Below are 21,381 nucleotides of genomic sequence, written 5' to 3'. Positions count from 1 at the left end.
TAATGCCAATATATCCATCATGAGAAGTACTTTGTATATGATTGATTTTTTGATAGATTTTTAGCATTTAAGTGTGCGATTAAATTTTTACCAGGTAAACAGAAACTTGCGATTATGTGTCAGCAAGCACAAATACCATACCGGAGGTTCAAGCTGTGTAAGGTTTTGTCAGAGTTTTATTTTTATTACTTCAGCAAACAAACTATAAGGAATCACCAATCAGGTTAATTTTCAGCATCCAGTTTTCAAGCCAGATTTTCATCTCCACTTCAGGACGAAATTGCTTAGATTTTAATGTAGGCATTGACTGAAGCAAAGACAAATGTAAAACTGTAAAACTAAACAACAATATATAAAATACCTGCTTGTTAGGGTTTCTGCCATATCTATGCAGTTATTTAAATTAAATATAAAGAGCTGACTATTCCAGTAGGAAACTCTTATTTCAATAAAATCCGTGACAGCTTTCAAAGGTGGCTATCCCATCCGTTCCTGAGACATTTTGAAATATCTCTCCAAACTAGAAACTACAATAATCCGTTATTTAGCAATTGAAATACAATTTTGACCACTTCCTACTTCTTTGCACCTCAGTAGACATAAAAAAGAACCTCCATCAGCTGATCAGAGATGGCAGCCAGAGACAAACTATTCATTATCAAAATAAAAGTTTTAAATAAAAAAAAAAAAACAGGTTTGGTTGTGTGTTGGCTTTAAAAATAAATTGAGTTCTTAACAGTATTTTGTAATTGTCCTGAAGGTTTTAGCATGTTTTTTTATAAAATAAAAAGAATAATTGCACAGAATATGTCTGCATTCATATCCCAGGGTAATAATAGTCTCTTATTTACATGGCAGGCTGGGCCTCATGTGAACAGCTGCCACTCAGGGCTTAGCCCCTCCATGCCCATAAAATCCCACCACCAGAGCAGGCACAAAATGGCGGGGGACACACCCAGCGGATCTAAACGTTCTCTTGCTAACAGCATTATAAAGTTCTGAGTTACTTACATCGTCACTAGACGTGTTCCTCTGAAAGGTGATGTTATTTTGGTGTGTATCCTTTGCAAATATGCGCTTAGAAAGGGGAATATGGGTGCAGATTTGCAGCTGGAGTGGAGGTAGAGAGGCGTGTTGTTTTGGTCTACAGACAATGCTCATTCATTCCCCACCTAGTGGTGAAAACTCGCGTGTTGCTACTTTAAATAAATGAATAAACAAAGACAACTTGAAATAAATAAATAATTTAATGCAAAATATGAAGAAATCCTGAAGGAAATAAATGACAGAATAAGCCACAAAGTGTTTTTAAATGCATATTTTTGTTTTATTTCATGGGGACATTTATGCATTTGATGGAATGTTTATTAATAATTTATTAATGATTCATTTATTTATTTATTTATTTTGAATAAAATGGCTCTCGGTGACTTTGTGTCGGGTCTGTCAAATAATATCCCAACAGTATCGAACCGAGGGACACATGCAAACATGGAAACATGGTTACTACAGCTGCTGTTGGTTTAGGTCGCCAGAGGTCAGCATTGGACGGCAGAGGGAGCTGGTTGCGTGCAGTCCATAATCAGGAGCATCTCAGGCTGTGTTCTAGCTTTAACAGATATCCAGTTAATTTTACGCTTTCGTTGAATGTATTTCAGCCGCTCTTTGTGGATGTTTCATGTGAGGAGGAGTTGCCTGCGATGCGTTACCCACCGTGGTGGTTTTGGGATGCGCAGTGCGCTGCTGGCTCCTGCTGCTGCTGCTGCAGTGTAAACAAGACTGTCCGAGCCTGCTGAGCCGCGGATCACCACGCACTCGCTGACAGCTGTTTGAAAGACTACACCGTGTTTGTCTGGGAACGTGGTTTCCTCCCGTTCTCCCGAAACCCGACCTAACGAGCGCTCTTCAGGGATTTTTCTGCGCTTTTTTTTTTTTTTCAAATTCAACTCAGCGGTTCTGCCATACTTCCGCGCAAACGCCACGTTCAGCTTCCCCCCACCAAAAAACCATCCCGATGTTTGTTTGTTTTTAGCTGCAGATAAACTATCAGCACGTTGATTGTTGTTATTCATATTTGCCAAAAAAAAATGACAGACAGCCAGGAGAACACGGATACCGAGGACGCGTCTCCGCCCGGGAGCCCGACCTTGCCGCTCCGGCCGCCCTGCGATCGTCTGCCCTGCCACAAGAGCAGCGTGTGCTCCCGCTCCTACTTCGTGGTCGTGATGGTGTTTTTTCACGTCTACATCATCAATGTCATTGCGCTGCTGTTTTACGTGCACTACAGCAGCGGGCAGGAGGACCCCAACCGGAACGGCGACGCTCCCGGCGGCGGCGGCGGCGGCGGCGACCAACACCAGCGCTCGGAGGCGCAGCGTCCGCCGCCATCAAAGCCCGACTTTGTGCGGGATGTTTCCCTGACGAGGATCGAGGGGATAAGGGTGACGATGCGTCTCTTTTTGTGTTTCTCTTTCACCCGCTGCTCGTACAGTAACAGACCAGCTGATGTGTGTTTCAGGTGGGACATGTCCAGAAGGTGTCCCTGGTGCCAGGCAAAGTGCATGAGATGAGGACTTTGAGCCTGAAACCACTGCTGTTTGGTGAGAAGACCTAAGCATCTGATGGCCATGAGTACTCTTTTGGTAGAATCAAACGATCCTTTCTATTGGGTTTTTTAATTGTTTTTTTCTATTACAAGTCTACACTATATCTCTAAAAAATATTAGGTCACTTATCGCTGTCTTTTCACAGACATGAACTTGAGTGATGAGATCTCAGCCCAATCCTTTGCAGCTATAAACACTTAAACATTTCTGGAATAGCTTTCCACAATGTTTAGGGGGGTGTCTTTGGGCAATGTTTGACCATTCTACAGTAATCATAATCTCATTTATGAGGTCAGACACTGATGTGGAGCAAGAAGGCCTGGCTCAAAGCCGAGAGCATTAAATTGTCCAACATGCTGATGTATTGATAGTTTCTTTCACTAATGCTATGAGGGAAAGTTTACTTTCATGTAATTCAGTACATGAAAGTACTGGATTGCCTGACAAAACGGCAGAATTTGTCTCTCCAGAGAAAGTACAGCTGCGTAGAGTAAGGGACAACCGTCCCTCCCCCACCTGTTGCTGCTGTGCAACAGGTGGGGGAGGGAGAACATACACGCTCATCTTGCATGTATGTTCTAGTCACACAAATCATCAATACTCAATAAATGTAAACGAAAGCATTATATAACAACTACTTGCAGTGGTAGGAATAAGTGTTGCTTTTCTGTTCAAAATAACAATTTAGATCATGTCAAACAGCTCTGACTTTAATTTTTTGCAGTGAAACCTCGGTATTTTTACTCAAGGTTATCATGTTGTAGGAACTGTATCCCATATGTGTTCCTAGTATTGCTCATAGACTAAACTAAACGTGTGTCTCAGCCAGTGGTGGTTCTATACCAAATTTAGCAGGGGGGCCAGGGTGGGGCCAGTGTTTTTTCACAGGGGCACAGAACAAAAGATTGGGGGGAAAAAAGCCTAAACAGGTCAACATTTCATCGTTTAACATAACATAGGCCCCTGTTGGCCCCTGTCTAGAACCGCCCCTGGTCTCAGCAGTGCACATTTTACAAAGTTAAATTTTAAGTTCCAAATAGTTAAAATATTTAAAAATAGTATTGTAGACAAAGCCTAGCTACTGAGGTGCTGTATGTGGGATTGCCACTGTTGTGAACGAAAACCTTTGATACAGAGAAAGTCTAATAACTCCAGCGGTGCTTATCTTTAGTTTGAGTATTTTTTACTCCCATTAAAGAGGAAGCTGGAATCGAACCCACAACCTGACGACTCTACCTCCATTCGGTTTTCTTTTTAACTTGTGGATACCAAAAGGAATTATTTCAAGTTTTCCAAAGTTCGCAGGATCTGCTTTTTTTTAAATGTTAGACTTGTTTTTACGTTTAGGATACAGTTCCAGATGCCGTTGTTTGTTTAAAAAGCTTTGAATGGCCTTGGACTGCCCTACATTTCTGAACTTTTTGAAAATCCACCAACCCAGCAGATCTTTATGGTCTGCTGACAAATATCTGCTGGAGGTGCCTTACTCTAGGTGCAAGAAGTGTGGGGACCGGTCTTTTTCTGCTGCTGGCCCAACAGCCTGGAATAGTCTTCCCTTTCAGCTGTGCGCCATCTCTGACCTGGTCTTGTTCAAAGACAAACCTAAGACCCATTTATTTAAAAGGGCTTTTGATGTTTAACTTTAGTACTTTTATACTCTTTTGTCTTTTTTATGGTGGTAATATTTTAACTAGCACTGTTCTATTGTGCCCTGTATCTATCTGTTTTATTTTGTAAAGCACATTGGTCAGTGCTAGGCTTTGTTGGAAGGTGCTATATAAATAAAGTTGTTATTATTACTCTAATTCATCACAACATCATCATAACTCTTTGAAAGAAATGTAAACCAAGTTATATTTATTTTAAATAAATATTTATTTATTTTAGATTATTTTAGGGCGCTTTGTTCTTTGCAGAGATCCCTGGGTTTTTGTCCGAGGACGAGTGCCGCGTGGTGATGCAGCTTGCTCAGCTGAAGGGTCTGATGGAGAGTCAGCTGATGGTCCAAGAAGGTCAAGAAGAGCTGGCCAAGGAGCTCGACCTGACCCCCGAGGAGATCTTCAACCTTCTCGATATCAACCAGGACGGACAGCTGCAGCTTCATGAGGTGTATGTCAGTTTGTGAGTTCGAAAATAATTTCTTCCCTCGGAGAGTGGTTAACTCCATCTTTACTGCTGTGCCTCAAAGATACTGACTCATTCCCGAGTGAGGGACGGCATCTGGCTCACTCCAGAGATCCTGCGAGAGATTTATGACGGGCTCAAAGCTGATAAGGATGGTGACGGTAAGAAACTCCGTAGTAATTCATGATAACTCCTGGGTTTTAACCAAAATGATCTCTTTCGAACCAGCCTCCTTGGGAGTGCAACAGGATAAGTAGACGTTTGGTAAAATTACGTACATAGACAAAAAATCTGCAGAAAATTATATATGACTTACGAATCCCTTAATAAAGCCACCTAATATCAAATAAATATATCATATGATTATTATCTAACTGCTGTAAAACCCAAGTTAAGATGAATTAAATCTTGATATTTTTGCTTCTAAGTCACATAATTACTACCAAATCATTCAAGTCCAACATCTTTAGGCCTCCTTCACGTCAGGTTCATGACGGTCTATGCTCGTATCATTTTGGTTCATTATGCAAACCCCCAGCATGGTAACTTTTCCCCTGCCTGCTCATCAAGTAGGAGCAGCAGGATGGAGTCTGAAAGGATTTTCTGTAAGTGAAATATAAGGAAAGAAAAATGGTTCTTTCAAACAAACACAAACTTAAAAAAAAATCATGTGAAAGTATGCTTCACTGCAGGTGAAAAATGTACTTCCTTTTGATTCCAGCAATGCTACCACTTGTTGAATCAAGGAACTTTTTTTTTGTTAATTAGGGACATCTACTGTTAAAAATGAGAACTGCAGTGAGGGTAGTGCACCTGAAGCAAATGTATGTTACAGTAACTATACCTGATTCTGCAAACATTTGATCAGTGAGTGAGGAGAGCAGTTTGGCTTGAACTGTAAGCCCCACCCCCAACAGTTTTCACTCCATGGGAAACCCTTGGCATGCATGTGACTAAACACGCGCCTCAAGCTTGAACACAATCCTCCGGAGGAATCGAGACTCCACTGACTGACTTTTCTTCGTTTCCTTTGACATAAGTGGGTACGTCTCCAGTAAATGATATTTTCTTATGTGAATGGCCAACACTTACACGCATGCCATGCTGTTCTGTTTACATACCCTATCATGCTAATGCTGGAGAAACTGCTGCTTAGCAATGGATCCGCACCTCGTTGTGCCTTTGGCAGATAAAAATTACCCATCAACAGAGAAAAAAGGAGATCAACTAGAAAACGATCAACAAAGAACAATAACTTTTTGCATCTGCAACTTCATTGACAGGTTTGCTGAGCCTGGAGGAGTTCCGGCTTCTGAGCAGCGACGCCTTCCAGCGCTTCCTGCTGCAGCGGGGTGTGAAAAGGAGTCAGCTGGTCCGGAACAGCCGGCACACCTGGCTCTATCAGGGCAAAGGGTCCCATCAGGTCCTCCAGGAAATCAAGAAGCGGTAAGCCAGCCGGGATCCTCGCCTGCTGAGGATGCAGCGGTCGCCGTTGCCCGTTTGTTTAAAGCCGTCCGCTCTCCCGTCAAAGGGTGACTCGCCTCACTCGTCTGCCATCCGCAATAGTGGACCTGAGCGAGCCCCTTCAGGTGGTTCGATACGAGGAGGGGGGCCACTACCACGCCCACCATGACAGCGGGCCCGTCTACCCTGAAACGGCGTGCACACACACACGTCTTGCAGCAAACACCTCGACTCCTTTCGAGACTTCTTGCAGGTGAGGCGCTGGCAACGCCCAGGCGAGAAGTCGTCTGACGCCTTTACTGAACTGTGCTCCGTCACAGCTGACCCGTTGGTGCCTCAGCATTGTGAACGTTTGTGCGTCTGTCACTGGTCTCCTTAGTGTTTTTTACATGCATGCTTTGTTTGCACCGTACATGCGTATCAATTTAAACCTGTGTTGCACACTTAGGTACATCACAGTTCTCTTCTACCTGAACTCTGTTGATGGGGGCGGGGAGACCGCATTCCCCGTGGCAGACAACAGGACCTATGACGAAGGGGTGCGTAAATGTTGTCCGAAGAGAGTTGCAAACAAAGTGTGCAGAGTGCATGGCTTTCACATCCGAAGCCAATTCACTGTGCTTGTCAGCGAGTGACTGGGCTTGGCACGAAGGAAACTGTTCCTCTTAGTTCCGGTTTGTGTTTTAGTCTCTGATACAGGATGATGTGGATCTGATGGACACCAGAAGAAACTGTGGCAAGAGCAACCTCAGAGTGAAACCCACCAAAGGGATGGCCGTTTTCTGGTACAACTACCTCTCCGATGGAAGAGGTGCAGCAAAATATAGCACGTTTTTCTTTTAGGAATAATTTTACAAATACTACATTTCATTTCAAATTTAGGTTTTTCATTTCTAAGGTTTATTTTCTTTCCCTGGTTGAATTCAGGTGTTAAACCCACATCCGGCAGCTCTCAAAAGACTTGTTTGATTTTTAAATGGTTTGTCGCATCGAACGTAGAAAAAGTTGATTTATTCCTTTTGCATGTCTCGCAGCACAGTTTTCTACTATAGAAGTGTGATTTATTTTTAAAGTGTTTTACTGTCCACAGTTAGTTTTTCTAGAAGCCTACTGCCAAGGAGCTGCAATGTTCTCTTTGAATGACAGTGGGTGTGTTATTGCAGCTCCGCAAGACAATGTCAGAGCTCCTCTTATGTTCCCTCAATCAGAGGTGGCTTTTAACATAGGCGAAAGGGCAGTTACCCAAGGCAGCAGCATAAAAATAAAGAGGGATCAGGGGTAGGATGCACATAGAAAAATATGACTTATCTGTCATTTGCACCATAAGTAAGTTTTCTAACGGTTTGAAATATGCAGTCGATGTGATGCCAAGTTCTTGCTGCTGAGAATATTTAGAGTATTTTACATCTTTTGTGTTGGACTGCACTGCATTTTACCCCTTCCCAAAATTTAAAGTAATTCCTGCATTTTGATTAGTTGCAGGGTTGCTGGGTGCATAATGATATCATATTATTTACAGAAAGTCTCAATTTATTAATGTATTTCTACATAACTTGTCTGACTGTAGAGCTTTTAAATTTAATCCAAACAAGAGATGCTGTGAACATGGACATATTAAAATATGTCCACTGATACTAGGTTTTGCACCTGTCTTACTGAAATCACTGAACTGTTAATTCAGGCTTCAAATCACTTACTTAAACTAGATATTGATACCATTTTGGCACTTCTATTTTGTGTTAACTAATATTATTTTACTCCTGTTAAGTTCAGATTCAGTTCAATTGAATGTCATTTATATAGCGCCAATTCACAACACATGCCATCTCACTTTACAAGGTCAAATTAAGTCAAATCATACAGTCAGATTGGTCAAAAAGTTTCCTATCAAAGGAAACCCAGCAGACTGCATTGAGTCTTCATAAGCAGCATTCACTCCTCCTGAAAGAGCGTAGAGCCACAGTGGACAGTCGTCTGCATTGTTGATGGCTTTGCAGCAATCCCTCATACTGAGCATGCATGAAGCGACAGTGGAGAGGAAAACTCCCCTTTAACAGGGAGGAAAACCTCCAGCAGAACCAGGCTCAGTGTGAACGGTCATCTGCCTACTGACTGGGGGTTAGAGAAGACAGAGCAGAGACACAAAAAGCACAGAAGCACACATTGACCCAGGCATCCTTTCTGTTTGTTATATGCTAATAGCAGATGATCTGCTGGATGATGTCACAGCTAACAGAACGCCAGACCAGATTTTCCTCTTATGAAAACAAAATTGTTATTAAAAAAATGAATAACAACAGACAATGCAAATTGGGGAACAGTATGATAACTCAGCAGAGTGAGGTAATTTGTGCCGGTAAATGTTCAGTGACAGCTTTAATAGATGTCTAAGAAACCTTTGCTGTCTTACTTGCTAAAAAAGACTCTACTTGATATCTATGTTTATAATATCTATGAGTAAAGAAAAAAACAATTATTATTGGTTATATAGCAGAGGAAATAAAAACATGTGCTAAAGGCCTCCTGTCTTCCCACATTATTTTATACATTCCTTCGACTTTCTGGCAACATTTTTAAGTGGTTGTTTATTCCGCAAGCATAAATCACACATTGATCAAAACAATACATTTAAAAGATTACAGGAATATTTAGTTCCTTTAAAGTAATATATAATAACATAAGATAGGGTTTAAATCTTTGCACGGCATTTTACAGTGTCTTTAGCTCCGAATGTAAATTATTTGTTTTTTTTCTCTTTGTCATCAGGCTGGGTAGGAGAGCAGGATGAATATGCTCTGCATGGCGGCTGTGTGGTCACCCGCGGCACTAAGTGGGTAGCCAATAAATGGATCAATGTTGATCCAGATTACCAGCGGCAGGCTCGCTACCAGCAGTTGGTCTCGCAGCTACCAGACGACGAGAACGACGAAGAGCTGACTTCAAATGCAGACACACAGAATCCCAGCATCCATCAAGACCTGTAGCTCCTACACCGATACATTCATGGGTGAAGCAACAAAAACCTCCTCGTCTTCCTCAGTCCTGTGCACAGCATTTTTTTTGGACCAGTTTGCAAAGTCGAGATTTATTCAGGGAATGAGTTCACAGTGGGAAATGGAGGCTTTTATACATCCATTGGTTTATTTTGTGTATTGTTCTATTTCTATTTCCCACTCTAGGAGTGTTGCACTAGCGTCTGTCAAAGAGTTGTGATTTTAACAATTTTCAAAGTGTGTAGGATTTAGTGACATCTAGTGGCAAAGTTTCAAAGTGCATGCTGTTGAATTTTGCCCTTTCTGAAACTCATCTTCCAGACCTGTCGGTCATTGTCAGCAGCAGTCAAAAAAAAGAAAAAAAAAGTTTTAAAAATACCGATAGAGCCAGAGTTTGCCTGCTCCACTCTATAAATACTGTAGAAACCTGCAAAAAAGCGACTCAAACAATCTTTGTGTGTAAACATCCCATTCTTCAACAATAGGACAGTGTTTCTTATTTTAATGTAATGTATTGCCTTTCTGCCAGTAGATTCCTCTAAATGTTACACACGTGAACTTTAAATGACACCTTTCTTTGCATGCATAACTGAAAAGGTTTTGCTGTTGCGACGAGCAAACATTTGCACTAGAATATTGCGACAGCTGCCGTTACCAAAAGAAGCTCACACCTCTTGGTGTGATGCATGATGCCTTGTCTTTGTCTCTTCAGTACGATACTACTGTCTTCTTCTAGAATGCACAATGAATGAAAATGCACACGATGTCCAGAGTTAATTTTATTTATTTATTATACTGAAAATGCACTCTGTCACTGTTACAGCACCAAATAAAATGTAATGAATCTCTACTGTCTTCTGCATCCCTCTTTTCTCACAAAACTTTAAATATGCTTAAATAACACTTTATTCAACATGACAACAAAATGAAAGAGAAAACATAAGCAAAAGTACACAGAGTGGCAAATTTTTCAAATCGTTTTCTTCATTTGTTTTCACTTTGCATCCGGGGAGGCAGAGTGTATTTTAAACTGTTAAAATGCTCTTAATGAGCAGTTCTCCTGGCTTTCTGTAGCATTTTAAAGATTTTAGACTTTGGCTGGGTTTTTTTTTTTTTTTTTTTTTTTTGCTTGTTTGCTTTGGGTCCAGCCCTTGTGTCTCATCAGAATAGCATACTATGCACCGTAGGTTTTTAAAAATGAGGAATGTCCAAAAAAAAAGTAGAGAAGAGCAGAAAAATAAGACTTAAACCAACTATCTGCACCAACAGGGTTTGAAAGTTACGTCTTTAAAATATCTGATGCAGGATTTGACAGATCCTTAAGCTCATTATCTATGTTATGTCAAGTTTTCTGCTAATTTACAACAGCATTTTTTCAGTAGCATACTGTCACAATGAAAGATTAGCTGGAGATTTCCAACAATTGGCTTATTAAGATATTTTTTGAAATCCTCCCTTACCATCTTCATAAAGTGCCAAAATGATTTTACATCCCCTCCAGAGTTAACAGATAAAGCTGAATATTTTCATTGTTCAGATTAATTATATAGTCACATTTTAAGTGGAATCAACCTTGGTCTTATATTCATTTCCTGGTTTGTTACGGTCACACGTTTCCAGTACATGAAAGTTGCAAATTTGCTAAATTTGAATTGAAATATCCTTGTGTTTGTTCAAAATAATGATTTCCAAGTAAATTACAGGTTGGAGGTGAGATTATGCTATTGCATTGAAAGATATTTCAAAATTATTTTGTACTTTTTCTTTACCTGGGTTGCAGATAAATGGTCACAGTTAGGGCTTGTGATGCTGGTGCTAGAATACATTTTTCTGTGCAACAGAGCAAACTTTTCAAAAGTACAAATGTGAACAAATGGTATCTTTGTGAAAGGCTGCTTGTAACACGGTAGTTACATTATAATTAGAGATCAGTAATCTTTATTTATCATTGCAATTGTATAAAGTCCAACAAAATTTGTCTTCTGCATTTAACCCATCCCTCGGGTAGCAGTGGGTTGCTTACAGCGCCTGGGGAGCAATCTGAGGTTAAGGGTCTTGCTCAGGAACCCATAGTGGCAGTCTCCAAGGACTGAACCCGGTACGTGCAGCCTTCTCTGAGCGAAAGTGCACAATTAGATTTTGTGTTATGTGACAACAACAACAACACCGGCCTAACGTGACTTCAGGAGGCTATTCGAACCAAATGAATGGAGTTAAGAGCTTTGCTCTGCGACTCCGTCCTTCCATTGAATTTCATAACCCGTGACGTTTCCTTCACATCCATCTTCTTCTGAGAATCTTCTGAGAAGTTGGTGCTGTTAAAATTTTGTGCTGCTGTGCAGGGCCTGTAACAAACAGTGTTTGTAAAGTCAATTTGTGAAGCACACGTGGGACGTTCATCAGGCCATATTTGGCCAATAATGATTTAAAAAAAACTGTAATTACACTACCAATAAATGGTCAGATATCCCTGTGTTATTCATTGCACTTATGACCTGCTAATTAGATTCTTCTACTCGCCTGTATTGGGTCGTATCTGGGGAGCGATGCAGCTCCACGATGATTGAGGCAGTGGAGCACAGCATCATGAACCGACACAAAAAGATGCTGTTTTGTTATTGTTTCGGAGAAGAAGTCGCCGAGCTCTAGCTGTTGTACAACAGATGCTGTAGAGAAAAGAGTTTAAAGGGAATCAGGACATGGCAACCTGTATTTTGTTCCCGAAGTGCAGCTTTAAAAAAGTGAGCTTTCACTCACCTTGACAGCCAGAAATGTAGATATCCACATCGATCTCGCTGAAGTCCCGGAAGATCTGTTACCACAGGAAACAGACAATCATTTCTTTCATTCAACCTTTTAATTTTAAAACATAAGTTTTATTTGAATTGGAAGACTTCAGCAGTAAACAATTGGAGGAGATGAGAGAAGTAGGATTCCTTTCTCATGGCTCAAGTTGAATGCACAATGGAGCACATGAGAGGAATAAAACTTCGCCATTTCTGAACTCCAGTCACCACAATAACAAACAGAGTGTACTTAAGTCAAAGTCAGCATTAACTCTCTCAGTGCTCTGTCCACGGAAACAGGTACAGACTCACTAATCCCATTTTATCTTTTATGGAAAGACAAGTGGGAGGGAACACGCACGCAATGACAGCAATAGCTCAGTCAATGAACCCTTCCAGTAAAGAGTCAAATACTTTTATTTCTTTATTACTTACATTTTTCAGTGTCTGTGTGGCCACTGTGTCAATGAAGTTAGCCGTGGACAGGTCCAGGATAATGGAGTGGATGTCCCAGGTCCACTTGCCCAGAGACCCAAGAGACACCTGCTCGAGATCCCGACTCAGAGTGTCCTCGCTGCTGGAGCCCAGAGTGGTGGTGTCCCCGTCCTGCAGCTCCGATATCCATCCCAAACTGGTGCTGTCTGGATCTCCCCCTTTAAGATACTCCCACCGGGAGCAGCAGTCAGGCGTGCGGGGAAGGGTTGGGATCACAAACACTGTCCCGTTCTCCCTCTCAGTCCAGCTCTGGTCCTCCTTCTCTGCAGCTGTCATGTCTATACTCGTGTCCACCTCCTCCACGGAGATCTCTGGAGGTCCAGAATGCTGTTTAGTTGCTTTTTGTGCCTTTTTCTGACAATTCAGAGAGGAGGCAAATTAGTAATATAGGATCTGTTGAATTTTACCATGCCATCGACCTCTCAGTAAGAATTCAAACACTAAAAACAATCCATGTTGTTGCTTTACGCTGAACGCTTCCCCACCTCTCTCTTAGCCTTTCTCTTTGCTCGTCTTTCAGCTCTCTGTTCTCTTCTCTTCTGCTTGGCCTCCTGCCTCCTCTTGTAGATAATCATTTTGCTGATGTCAAGCCCACTCTGGAAACAGGTCAAAATAATATCAGCGTTACAGCTAAACAACAGAAAACAAGAAATCGTTGCCTTGGCAAAGTTGGTACGCTATGGAAACAACAAATTAGTAGAACTAATTAATTGAATTCGGTTCTGTTTATTTATATAGCGCCAATCCGCAAGTGTCCTCTCAAGACACTTTACAAAGTCAGTTCGATCAAATCATTGAAACAGACTGGTTGAAACGGTTCCTACAGAAACCCAGCAGAATGCATCGAGTCATTGATTTTTAGAAATTAAAAATCAAAAGCTTTATTGTCATTATGTGTTATCATACTGACATTTTCATGAGGCAGACACCAGCTCAGAATGCACATAAATACACAGAACACACACACACACACACAACAAGACATGATCTTTCTATTTTTTAAATTTATTTTAATAAATTTTTTAACGCTTGATTGTAGCAAATGACCAACAACACTGAAGCGTTACAAACACACTACTACTTACTAAGCAGTAGTGTGTTTGTAACATGTAACAGATTATGAACTGGGTTGATGGGGGCGATGGCCCTTACAGCTATGGGGAATAAGCTGTTTTTAAGTCTGTTAGTTTTTGATTTAATGTTCCTGAATTGTTTCTCTAATGGACATGGGACAAAGAGTGCATTGCCCGGGTGGGAGGGATATCTGGCGCTTTTCTGGACTCGTGCTGCATAGACTGTGTCTAGGTCCTGTAGACTGCATCCTTCACTCCCCTGTGCTGTCCTCACCACCCGTGCTAAATGCTTCCTCTCGTGCACTGCGCAGCTCTATGGTAGCTCTGCAAAAGTGTGTAGCCACAGTGGACAGTCGCTTGCATTGTGTTGTTGACTTTGCAGCAATCCTTCATGCCGAGCATGCACATAGCGACAGTGGAGAGGAAAACCACCTGTTATCGGGAAGAAACCTCCGGCAGAGCAAGGCTCTGTTTAAACCATAACCAACTGGGGTCAGAGCAAACGCAGAAAAATGATCCAGGAATACTTCCTATGTTAGAGAAAAGTAAAAAAGTAATGACAGTGCCAACTATTTTAGTGGCTTCAGCTAGGAGACAAATAGATGAATGAATGAACGAATTAATGAATGACAAAATGATTTCCCAGACATAATCAGAAAACACTGTACAAGATAAGATATGAAGACGATAAAGGTCCCAGGACATAAAAACACATAAAAACAAAGGAAGCTTTTAAGTCGTAAAAGAAAAATTATAAAACCATACATAAAAAGACAAACATAAGGGCAACTGATGCCAGCATAGTTTTTGTATACATATAGTTGACTAAACAGACGTGTCTTCAACTGTTTTTAAAGTATAATTAACAGAACAGACAGAACCTGTAAACATGCAAAATACAGTAACCAACTGGTTGTTAAGTTCAGGGTTTCTGGAAGTGGAAGAATTTTATTGCACCTCAAGCAGGCGTTTTACAAGCCGCTACAAGCTAAGCTGCTCTGGGGTTCGTATCCTTATTTCAGTGCCGTAATTACTGCACCAAGGCTAACTTAGCTGACGACTTAACAGTAAAAGGTTGTTTATCTGTCCCTTAGCATCAAGGAAATGACAGCAGATTTCCAGCTAAGTGAAGAGACACAGTGCCGTAATGTTGTGCTGTTTTTCTGACCCAATTATTGCATTGATTTACAATAAAGTACCATCTCAATTACTTTATTTCTGCTTCCACAATTGTTTTGTTATGCTAATCACTTCTGTGTTGTCAAAGCATCTATTAAAATGCCCCTGAAGAAAGCAAGTCAGGGAAGAAACAACATCCCTTAATTAAAATACTGCCAACTTCTAACTAAAGAATAAAAGAAAAACTAATAAATTACACATTTTAAATTAAATTACAATTTTGTGGGGAAAAAAAATATATTGTGCTATTATGTTGGTGGAACAATATTTATGTTTATTAATTGGATTATTTAACCGAAACTACTAGTAAGTAAAGAAGGAAAGAGAACCAACCTTCTCCTTCAGGGCCTCCAGGTAGAGCTCAGCGTTGGCGAAATAAATTGTAGCAGAGGAGCGGAAAATAGTCACACCTGGAACGTTTCTGGCCTGTCACATACAGAAATATCGCTGGTTTATTTAGCTGTCAGAGCAGAAAAAAAAACATCTATTTTTGGCTTTCTGTATGCTTGCCCCACCTCTCCGTGTGTCTCTATATCCACATAGAGTTCTGTGCCGGGAACATTTCCCAGAACAGAGTAAGTTGGCCTAAATGACAGAAATGAAAACAGAAGCAGTTAGAAATTTGCTTTTTTTTTTCCCTTTAACCTTTTGCGTTCTTAAGAACACATTGTCTGTGTTGGGAAACAGCAATAAACCCTGATAAAGTGGAGCAGAATCTCACATCTGAGTCCTGAAGGTGACTGTGAACAGAGCAAAGATGATGGACGCAGCCAGACCCAGGTCCAGATTCAGCAGCATTGTTGACACCCAGGTGACTAACCAAACCACCTGAGGGTTGCAGAAACCAGAAGGACCGCCATGATGACACTCAAATAGAAAAATTCCTGTATGAATCGTTGCTTTGAGACGTATATTAAAATGAATCAAGGTGTGGTATATTCACATCCTCTCACCAGATCAACCTTGCTTCTCCTCCACAGTGTAACGACGTCAAAGTACTGCTTGAACATGCCCTTCAGATTCACAAGCACAATTGACGCCAGGACGGCCTAAAACAACGCAATAAATGAGGCCTAAATCAGTGTGTGAGGTCACCAACACTCATGTCCTGGATATACAGGAAACTGACAATCAGATTATAGTGGCAAATAGTGGTTGAACTCAAACCTTGGGCAGCTCCTGAAACAGCATCCCAAGTTTTAGTATGGTCACCAGCACGATGAGAGCAGACGCCACGCCAGCCATCTGCGAGAATAACACCAGGAATTTTATAAATTTTGAGTCAGCTTCGTAACGGGAAATTAGATACAGTTGTACAGCAGGTTGAAAAATTGGGATTATTTGAATAGAAGGCAGTATTCTTGTGTTTTCCATGTCAAATGTTGCTACAGAATAAATTGCTAACATTGATATATATACAGTATTTACTCTAGTTTATGTTAAAATATTCACTTGTTTAGGTAAATAATTTTAAATTTCTTACAATTCTGATTCAAATATTCTAGGAAAAAAAGGCAAAAATTTGAGAGTGAATTATTATATTTAACATACTTAAAAACATGGCAAATGCAAAATCTCAAATGATGAAAACAGATGCTTTGCGTGTTGTTTGCATATCTATAGAGAGAAATCATATACCATTTCCTCTTAATGCAAAATGTAAGATGCTGTACCATTAGGATATGCGTTTATTTACACAGCACCAGATACCATCTTCAGCCACTTTACAAGATAAACTGCTCAATAACTAATCAAATTATATGGAAACCAGTCAGCCCAAATTAAGTTCTAACCAGGCCAGCTAATACCAATGTCTGTCAGATTTAAAATCATATTAGAGACTTGGTTTGATACTAGGGATAAATTAGTGTTTGAGTAATGCACTCCTGTACCATTGCTGCAGCAAGGGACTTTATTCACCCCAACCATAAGTCTGTTTTACCAAATTGTCATGTGGGAGGAGGGGTGGCCTAGTGGCACGGAGAGCAGAGTGCTAGCACATTGAAGAGGCTGCAAAGGTTCTGGGTTTGAATCCACCCTGCAGAGATGTGAGGAAATTCACTCCATTGTTCCCACATTCCTCAACTTTGGTACGTTAATTCCAGTACTGTTAATTGGATGCTCTCAACCCGATGACTCTCTACACAGCCCTGACCCACCTGCAGAAGGACAACACCTACTCTTTGTAGACGTCATTAAGTTATTTTCTGTGAACTGACACCCCAGGGCTGTGTCCTCTACCCCATTCTCTATTCAATATACCTTCATGACTGACCCCTCAGTCCCTCCCCCAACACTATAGTCAAGTTTGGTGGTGACATCCCTGCTCTAGGTCTGATTTCTGATTCAGGGTTGGGGATTTGATGTTGAACGTCTTGTGTTTCATTTGTTAAACAAACACTAAAATCACAAAACATTCTTGGGTTTTCTTATGATTTCCAATTACAGTTTTTCGGTTAATTGTATAAATTGCCGAATGACTTATCCTTGTGAGATACAGCGGATTTATCTATTTTTACTCTGTCAGGTGTTACTCACTTGGGTTTTGCCTCCGGTGGTCTCTTGGATGAGACTTCGAGACATGGAGGCACAGACGGAGAAACACTGGAAGAAGCTTCCCACTGCATTACTGAGACCCAGCGCCACCAGCTCCTGCACCATAGCGGGGAAAGAGAACAAATGAATAATACAGGAAAATACCGCAAAAGAATAAAAGCAGGTAGCTTAAGCAATTTGAGGTAAGAGCAGACTCACCTGGTTACTGTCCACCTTGTAGCCATGCTTCAGTGCAAATGTTTTTCCAAGGGAAATAGAAATGGCATATCCAACAATGGCCAGAGCAAAAGCATCGCCAATAACCTCGCCAAACAGACTCAGGTCGGGTACAGTGGGAGCGCTTAAGCTGGTGTTCAAAGAAGAAAACAAACACAAAGGTAGAGGGGGAAAGGCCTCAATAGAAATCATTGATAGCAAAACCCAAAATACTCACCCACTTGGGATCTCTCCAACAACTGAAACACTGTAGTTGTTGTATAGATGTGCAGTGGATGATATTACAGTCGCTGCGACAATCTAAAGAGGTTATATGACATGAAATGACAACATAAGGATATTTCAAAACATTTCTCCATGCTCAAAGATCAATCACTGAAATACGGGTCAATCATGCACCAGGCGTGGACCTAATTATTAGCCATGAATTATGCATTTCTGCTGTGAAGCGCATAAATGTGGAGGCCACCATTGCTGAATCAGCTGCTTATTTCCACTGCATCTAAGCTTTTTTTAGTGCTGCGTCATCAGCACAGCAACATCACAGCATGAGGCCAAAGAGTATTTTTTTTTTTTGTTTTTTTTATGTTCACTGACTGCGATGAGCTCCACAGGAACGGGCACCGGCAGCTTCGTGCTCAGGAACGAGTTGAGCTCCTTCGCTGCAATCAGAAGCACGATCGACACTGAGCCGACCAGCAAAGTAGGAAGATGGGTTCGTGGCAACGAGAGGCAAACATCCAGCAGAGTCTGAAAGTAAAAAAAAAAAAAAAAAAAAACATCATATTAAGAGTTGGTACCAAAATACTGGAATTGTGGGCTTTTCTGTTGTTGTGTGGTTATTTAGAAGCCGTTCCATCATTATGCTGGTTTATAGTGGTGTGTCTGAAGTAAAAAAAGACGGAACTATTTTCAAATCTCCTGCAGTGCTCTCTTCTCTTCAGCACAGCCCTCATAAAGCAAAAGAACCTTCTCTAAACGACCATTTCTTTTATTTGTATTTTTGGAGAAATCAGGTTGTGGTAAACTTAAAAGGTTTCAATTAGGTTTTAAATCCTGCCACAGCACCGGGACAGCTAGCTTCATCTGTCTTGTTTTAACGGTTGATTCAGCAAACTTTTCTGTTATGAGAAGCATTCGATACCTCAAATTATAGTATTATAAAATGTGCACATGTTTTTGGCATCAGAGGTACAGGTACTTCCTGGTTTAACTCCAACCTCACAGGAAGGAGATTTTCTGTTCATTTAGAGGGTTTCTGTTCTGCAGTCCCTCTTCACTTTGGGGTCTCGCAGGGGCCCATATTGAGTCCACTGCTTTTTATCTTGTGTATGTTGTCTCCTGGGTCTTTCTGTAGGAAGCACAATGCTACCATCTATACTTATGTTGATAACATCAGAGTACTAATTCTCTGTCACCTTTATGAACCTAAATGAAAATAAATGAGAGGTCATTTGCTGTGGAGAGTCTATTCCCCTGTTTTGGTTCTCCAATCACTTTGTATTAAGAAATCTAGGTGTAATAATAGGCAACTGAGAAATCCTGCACCAGTGAAGCCTTTTCTTCCTTCAAAAGGTCTTAGAAAGGTTAGTCATGCTTTTACTCTAGCCGCACCGTTTAGAAATGGTTCAGAAGGAATTGTAGAAATTGTTCTTTTCTGTTTCTGCATCCAGTTAAAAAGAAGTCTCTAGCTGAGCTTTGAGGTCTTAAATAATCTGGCCCCATCTCATTTATGTGTTCTCATTTAAGAGTATTCTAGTCAGATTTTGGTTTTTAGCAAACGGTCAAAAAATGACAGAGCTGTAAAGCAATTACAGACTTTTATAAAATAGCTGTTTTAATGGCGGGCAATATGCTGTGAGATTAGAAGTTTATTTTTGTGTAAATGTTGTAATTGTAACAGTGCTCATATGTGCTGGCACGAAATGAAGCCATTAAGCTACAGCGAACAGATGATGATACTCACATAAACCAGCGACAGAGGGCCACTAAACCGCCTTGGAGAGATTCCAAATAAGTGCTTGAGTTGGGCCACTAAAGCATGCGCTGCAGCAGCAGACGTGTAAGCTCGCACCAGAGGTTCAGATAAATATGTTCCCACAAATCCGAACTTTATAACGCCCAACAGCACCTACACGAACACAGTGATTTACGTGGTTAGGGAGCTGCCAAAGCAAAAGCTGACACACTTTCTCATATTGTCTGAAGTGTCACGCAAACCTGAATAACTCCTCCAAGGAAGGTAGTAGCGACTGCCACCTGCACCCTGTAAGCGTCCCGGGCCGTTATGTCTACTCCAGAAGTGGAGTTGGTCCCATTTGTAATCAGAAACATCTCATCTGGAGCAAGTCTCTCCGTCACACTGCCCACCATGATGCTGAGGACGGTAAACGTACCTGAAAAATGTAAAATGATACGTATGCAATGATATACACAGTTTCAGCCAGAAATGTATATGCATTCCTTATAGGCCCTCCTTTTGGGCTTCTTAATTTGGAGGCTTTAAGAATTTACATAAATGGTTCTGTTTCAATGTGAAATAATTATACAAGAAATAGTTAATGAAAAAAAGAATGAATGACTCATGTAAATGTGTGAATTTCTTTCAGATCTTCTCAATTACTAACAGGTTCATAAAAAAGACATGAAAAATAATATTTATCAGCAACATATACATATATATATATATATATATATATATATATATATATATATATATATATATATATATATATATATGTACAAGCCAAATGCCTCCAGAATCTTTTCATGCTCAGAGTAGAAAACTATGACCCTTTATGAAAGAAAAGAGCAATCTGACAATAAATATTAACTTGTGCTCCTTGTGCTTGTTTATATATATATATATATATATATATATATATATATATATATATATATATATATATATATATATATATGTAAGCTGAACCTGATAAAAGTAAGGTTTTCAAAAAAACATTAAAGTCCCAAATTAGCTGTTCATGAAGATAAGTGCATGCCTGCTATTCAAATGTTTTTATGTCTTGAATGCTTGTCTCCAAGTTCTGTACTCACCAATGGAAATGTGACGCGATGTTCCAAAAAATAAGTAAATTAAAGCCGGATAGAGAGATGTGTAGAGTCCAAATACAGGAGGTACAGAAGCCAGCAGTGCGTAGGCCAAACCTGTGGAGGGTACAAGCTTTGTTTGTCTAATTTAAAAAATAAACAAATAAATGCTACTGTTTGTGATTGAATACAGTAATATGGTTGACATGTGTCAAAAAAGAATGCAAAGTTAAGTCAGTCTAAATCCTTGCATCAAGTCTTGCAGTGCACTTGTAGCAGATATCCATTCACTGTTGGATGATTGTTATACCTTGTGGCAGGTGCATTATCCCCACGCTGATCCCTGAGACCAGGTCGGGCATCCCATAGTCCCAGACCGAGTACTTTGGCAGCCAGTATAGCACGGGAAAGCTGCTCATTACACTTCGCTTTAGTTTTGGCAGCGAGCATCTAGAAAGGCAGGAGTGAGGATTTTTAAAAACAGTAATAATAATAATGTGCAAGCTTTATCTGAACACCACAAGCTGTTTACCTTAAGGAGTCTTTTAGACGATCACTTAGAGGTTTGTTGATTTGTGAGAGCGTTTTCCTCTTTGATCGCTCTTCTAGTCTCTGCTCGTCCAGGACTTCCCTCTCAACTCTGTATTTCCCAGATCCTGGTCTACAATCCATTTGAGCAACAGATTCACAACCAAGATGAATTCAACAAAATGTGTCAAAAACTACAAGCTGTCAGCAAAAGTCGACGGACCCTTCCATATGCTTAAAGCACAGCTGGATCTCTTTTATATGGAGCACCGTGTAATGGTTAACTACGGGCAGGATGTTATGGATAGAA

General features: G+C 40.6%; 2 protein-coding genes across 2 annotated transcripts; one reads left to right on the top strand and one right to left on the bottom strand.

Moving 5' to 3' along the window:
• The first annotated feature begins 1,530 nt into the window (after positions 1-1,530).
• p4htm (prolyl 4-hydroxylase, transmembrane (endoplasmic reticulum)) lies at positions 1,531-10,035 on the top strand. Its single transcript, XM_012872751.3, has 9 exons — positions 1,531-2,441; positions 2,519-2,600; positions 4,523-4,713; positions 4,795-4,891; positions 6,014-6,176; positions 6,262-6,447; positions 6,643-6,733; positions 6,882-7,005; positions 8,961-10,035. The coding sequence occupies exons 1-9, from the start codon at positions 2,088-2,090 to the stop codon at positions 9,176-9,178; spliced, it is 1,506 nt and encodes a 501-aa protein (XP_012728205.2). The 5' UTR covers positions 1,531-2,087; the 3' UTR covers positions 9,179-10,035.
• slc26a6l (solute carrier family 26 member 6, like) lies at positions 9,956-21,305 on the bottom strand. Its single transcript, XM_012872750.3, has 19 exons — positions 21,076-21,305; positions 20,854-20,993; positions 20,550-20,660; positions 19,713-19,888; positions 19,459-19,623; positions 18,090-18,242; positions 17,710-17,792; positions 17,475-17,622; positions 17,259-17,372; positions 15,888-15,965; positions 15,674-15,769; positions 15,442-15,548; positions 15,236-15,305; positions 15,054-15,146; positions 12,954-13,064; positions 12,409-12,822; positions 11,945-11,999; positions 11,708-11,853; positions 9,956-11,532 (listed from the first exon to the last, which is right to left on the bottom strand). The coding sequence occupies exons 1-19, from the start codon at positions 21,213-21,215 to the stop codon at positions 11,506-11,508; spliced, it is 2,427 nt and encodes an 808-aa protein (XP_012728204.2). The 5' UTR covers positions 21,216-21,305; the 3' UTR covers positions 9,956-11,505.
• Positions 21,306-21,381: the final 76 nt, after the last annotated feature.

This window comes from Fundulus heteroclitus, chromosome 20, assembly GCF_011125445.2.
Source record: "Fundulus heteroclitus isolate FHET01 chromosome 20, MU-UCD_Fhet_4.1, whole genome shotgun sequence".
Classification (NCBI taxonomy): Eukaryota; Metazoa; Chordata; class Actinopteri; order Cyprinodontiformes; family Fundulidae; genus Fundulus; species Fundulus heteroclitus.
The sequence above is the reverse complement of the archived record's forward strand: the minus strand, read 5'-3'. Positions and strand labels throughout refer to the sequence as shown.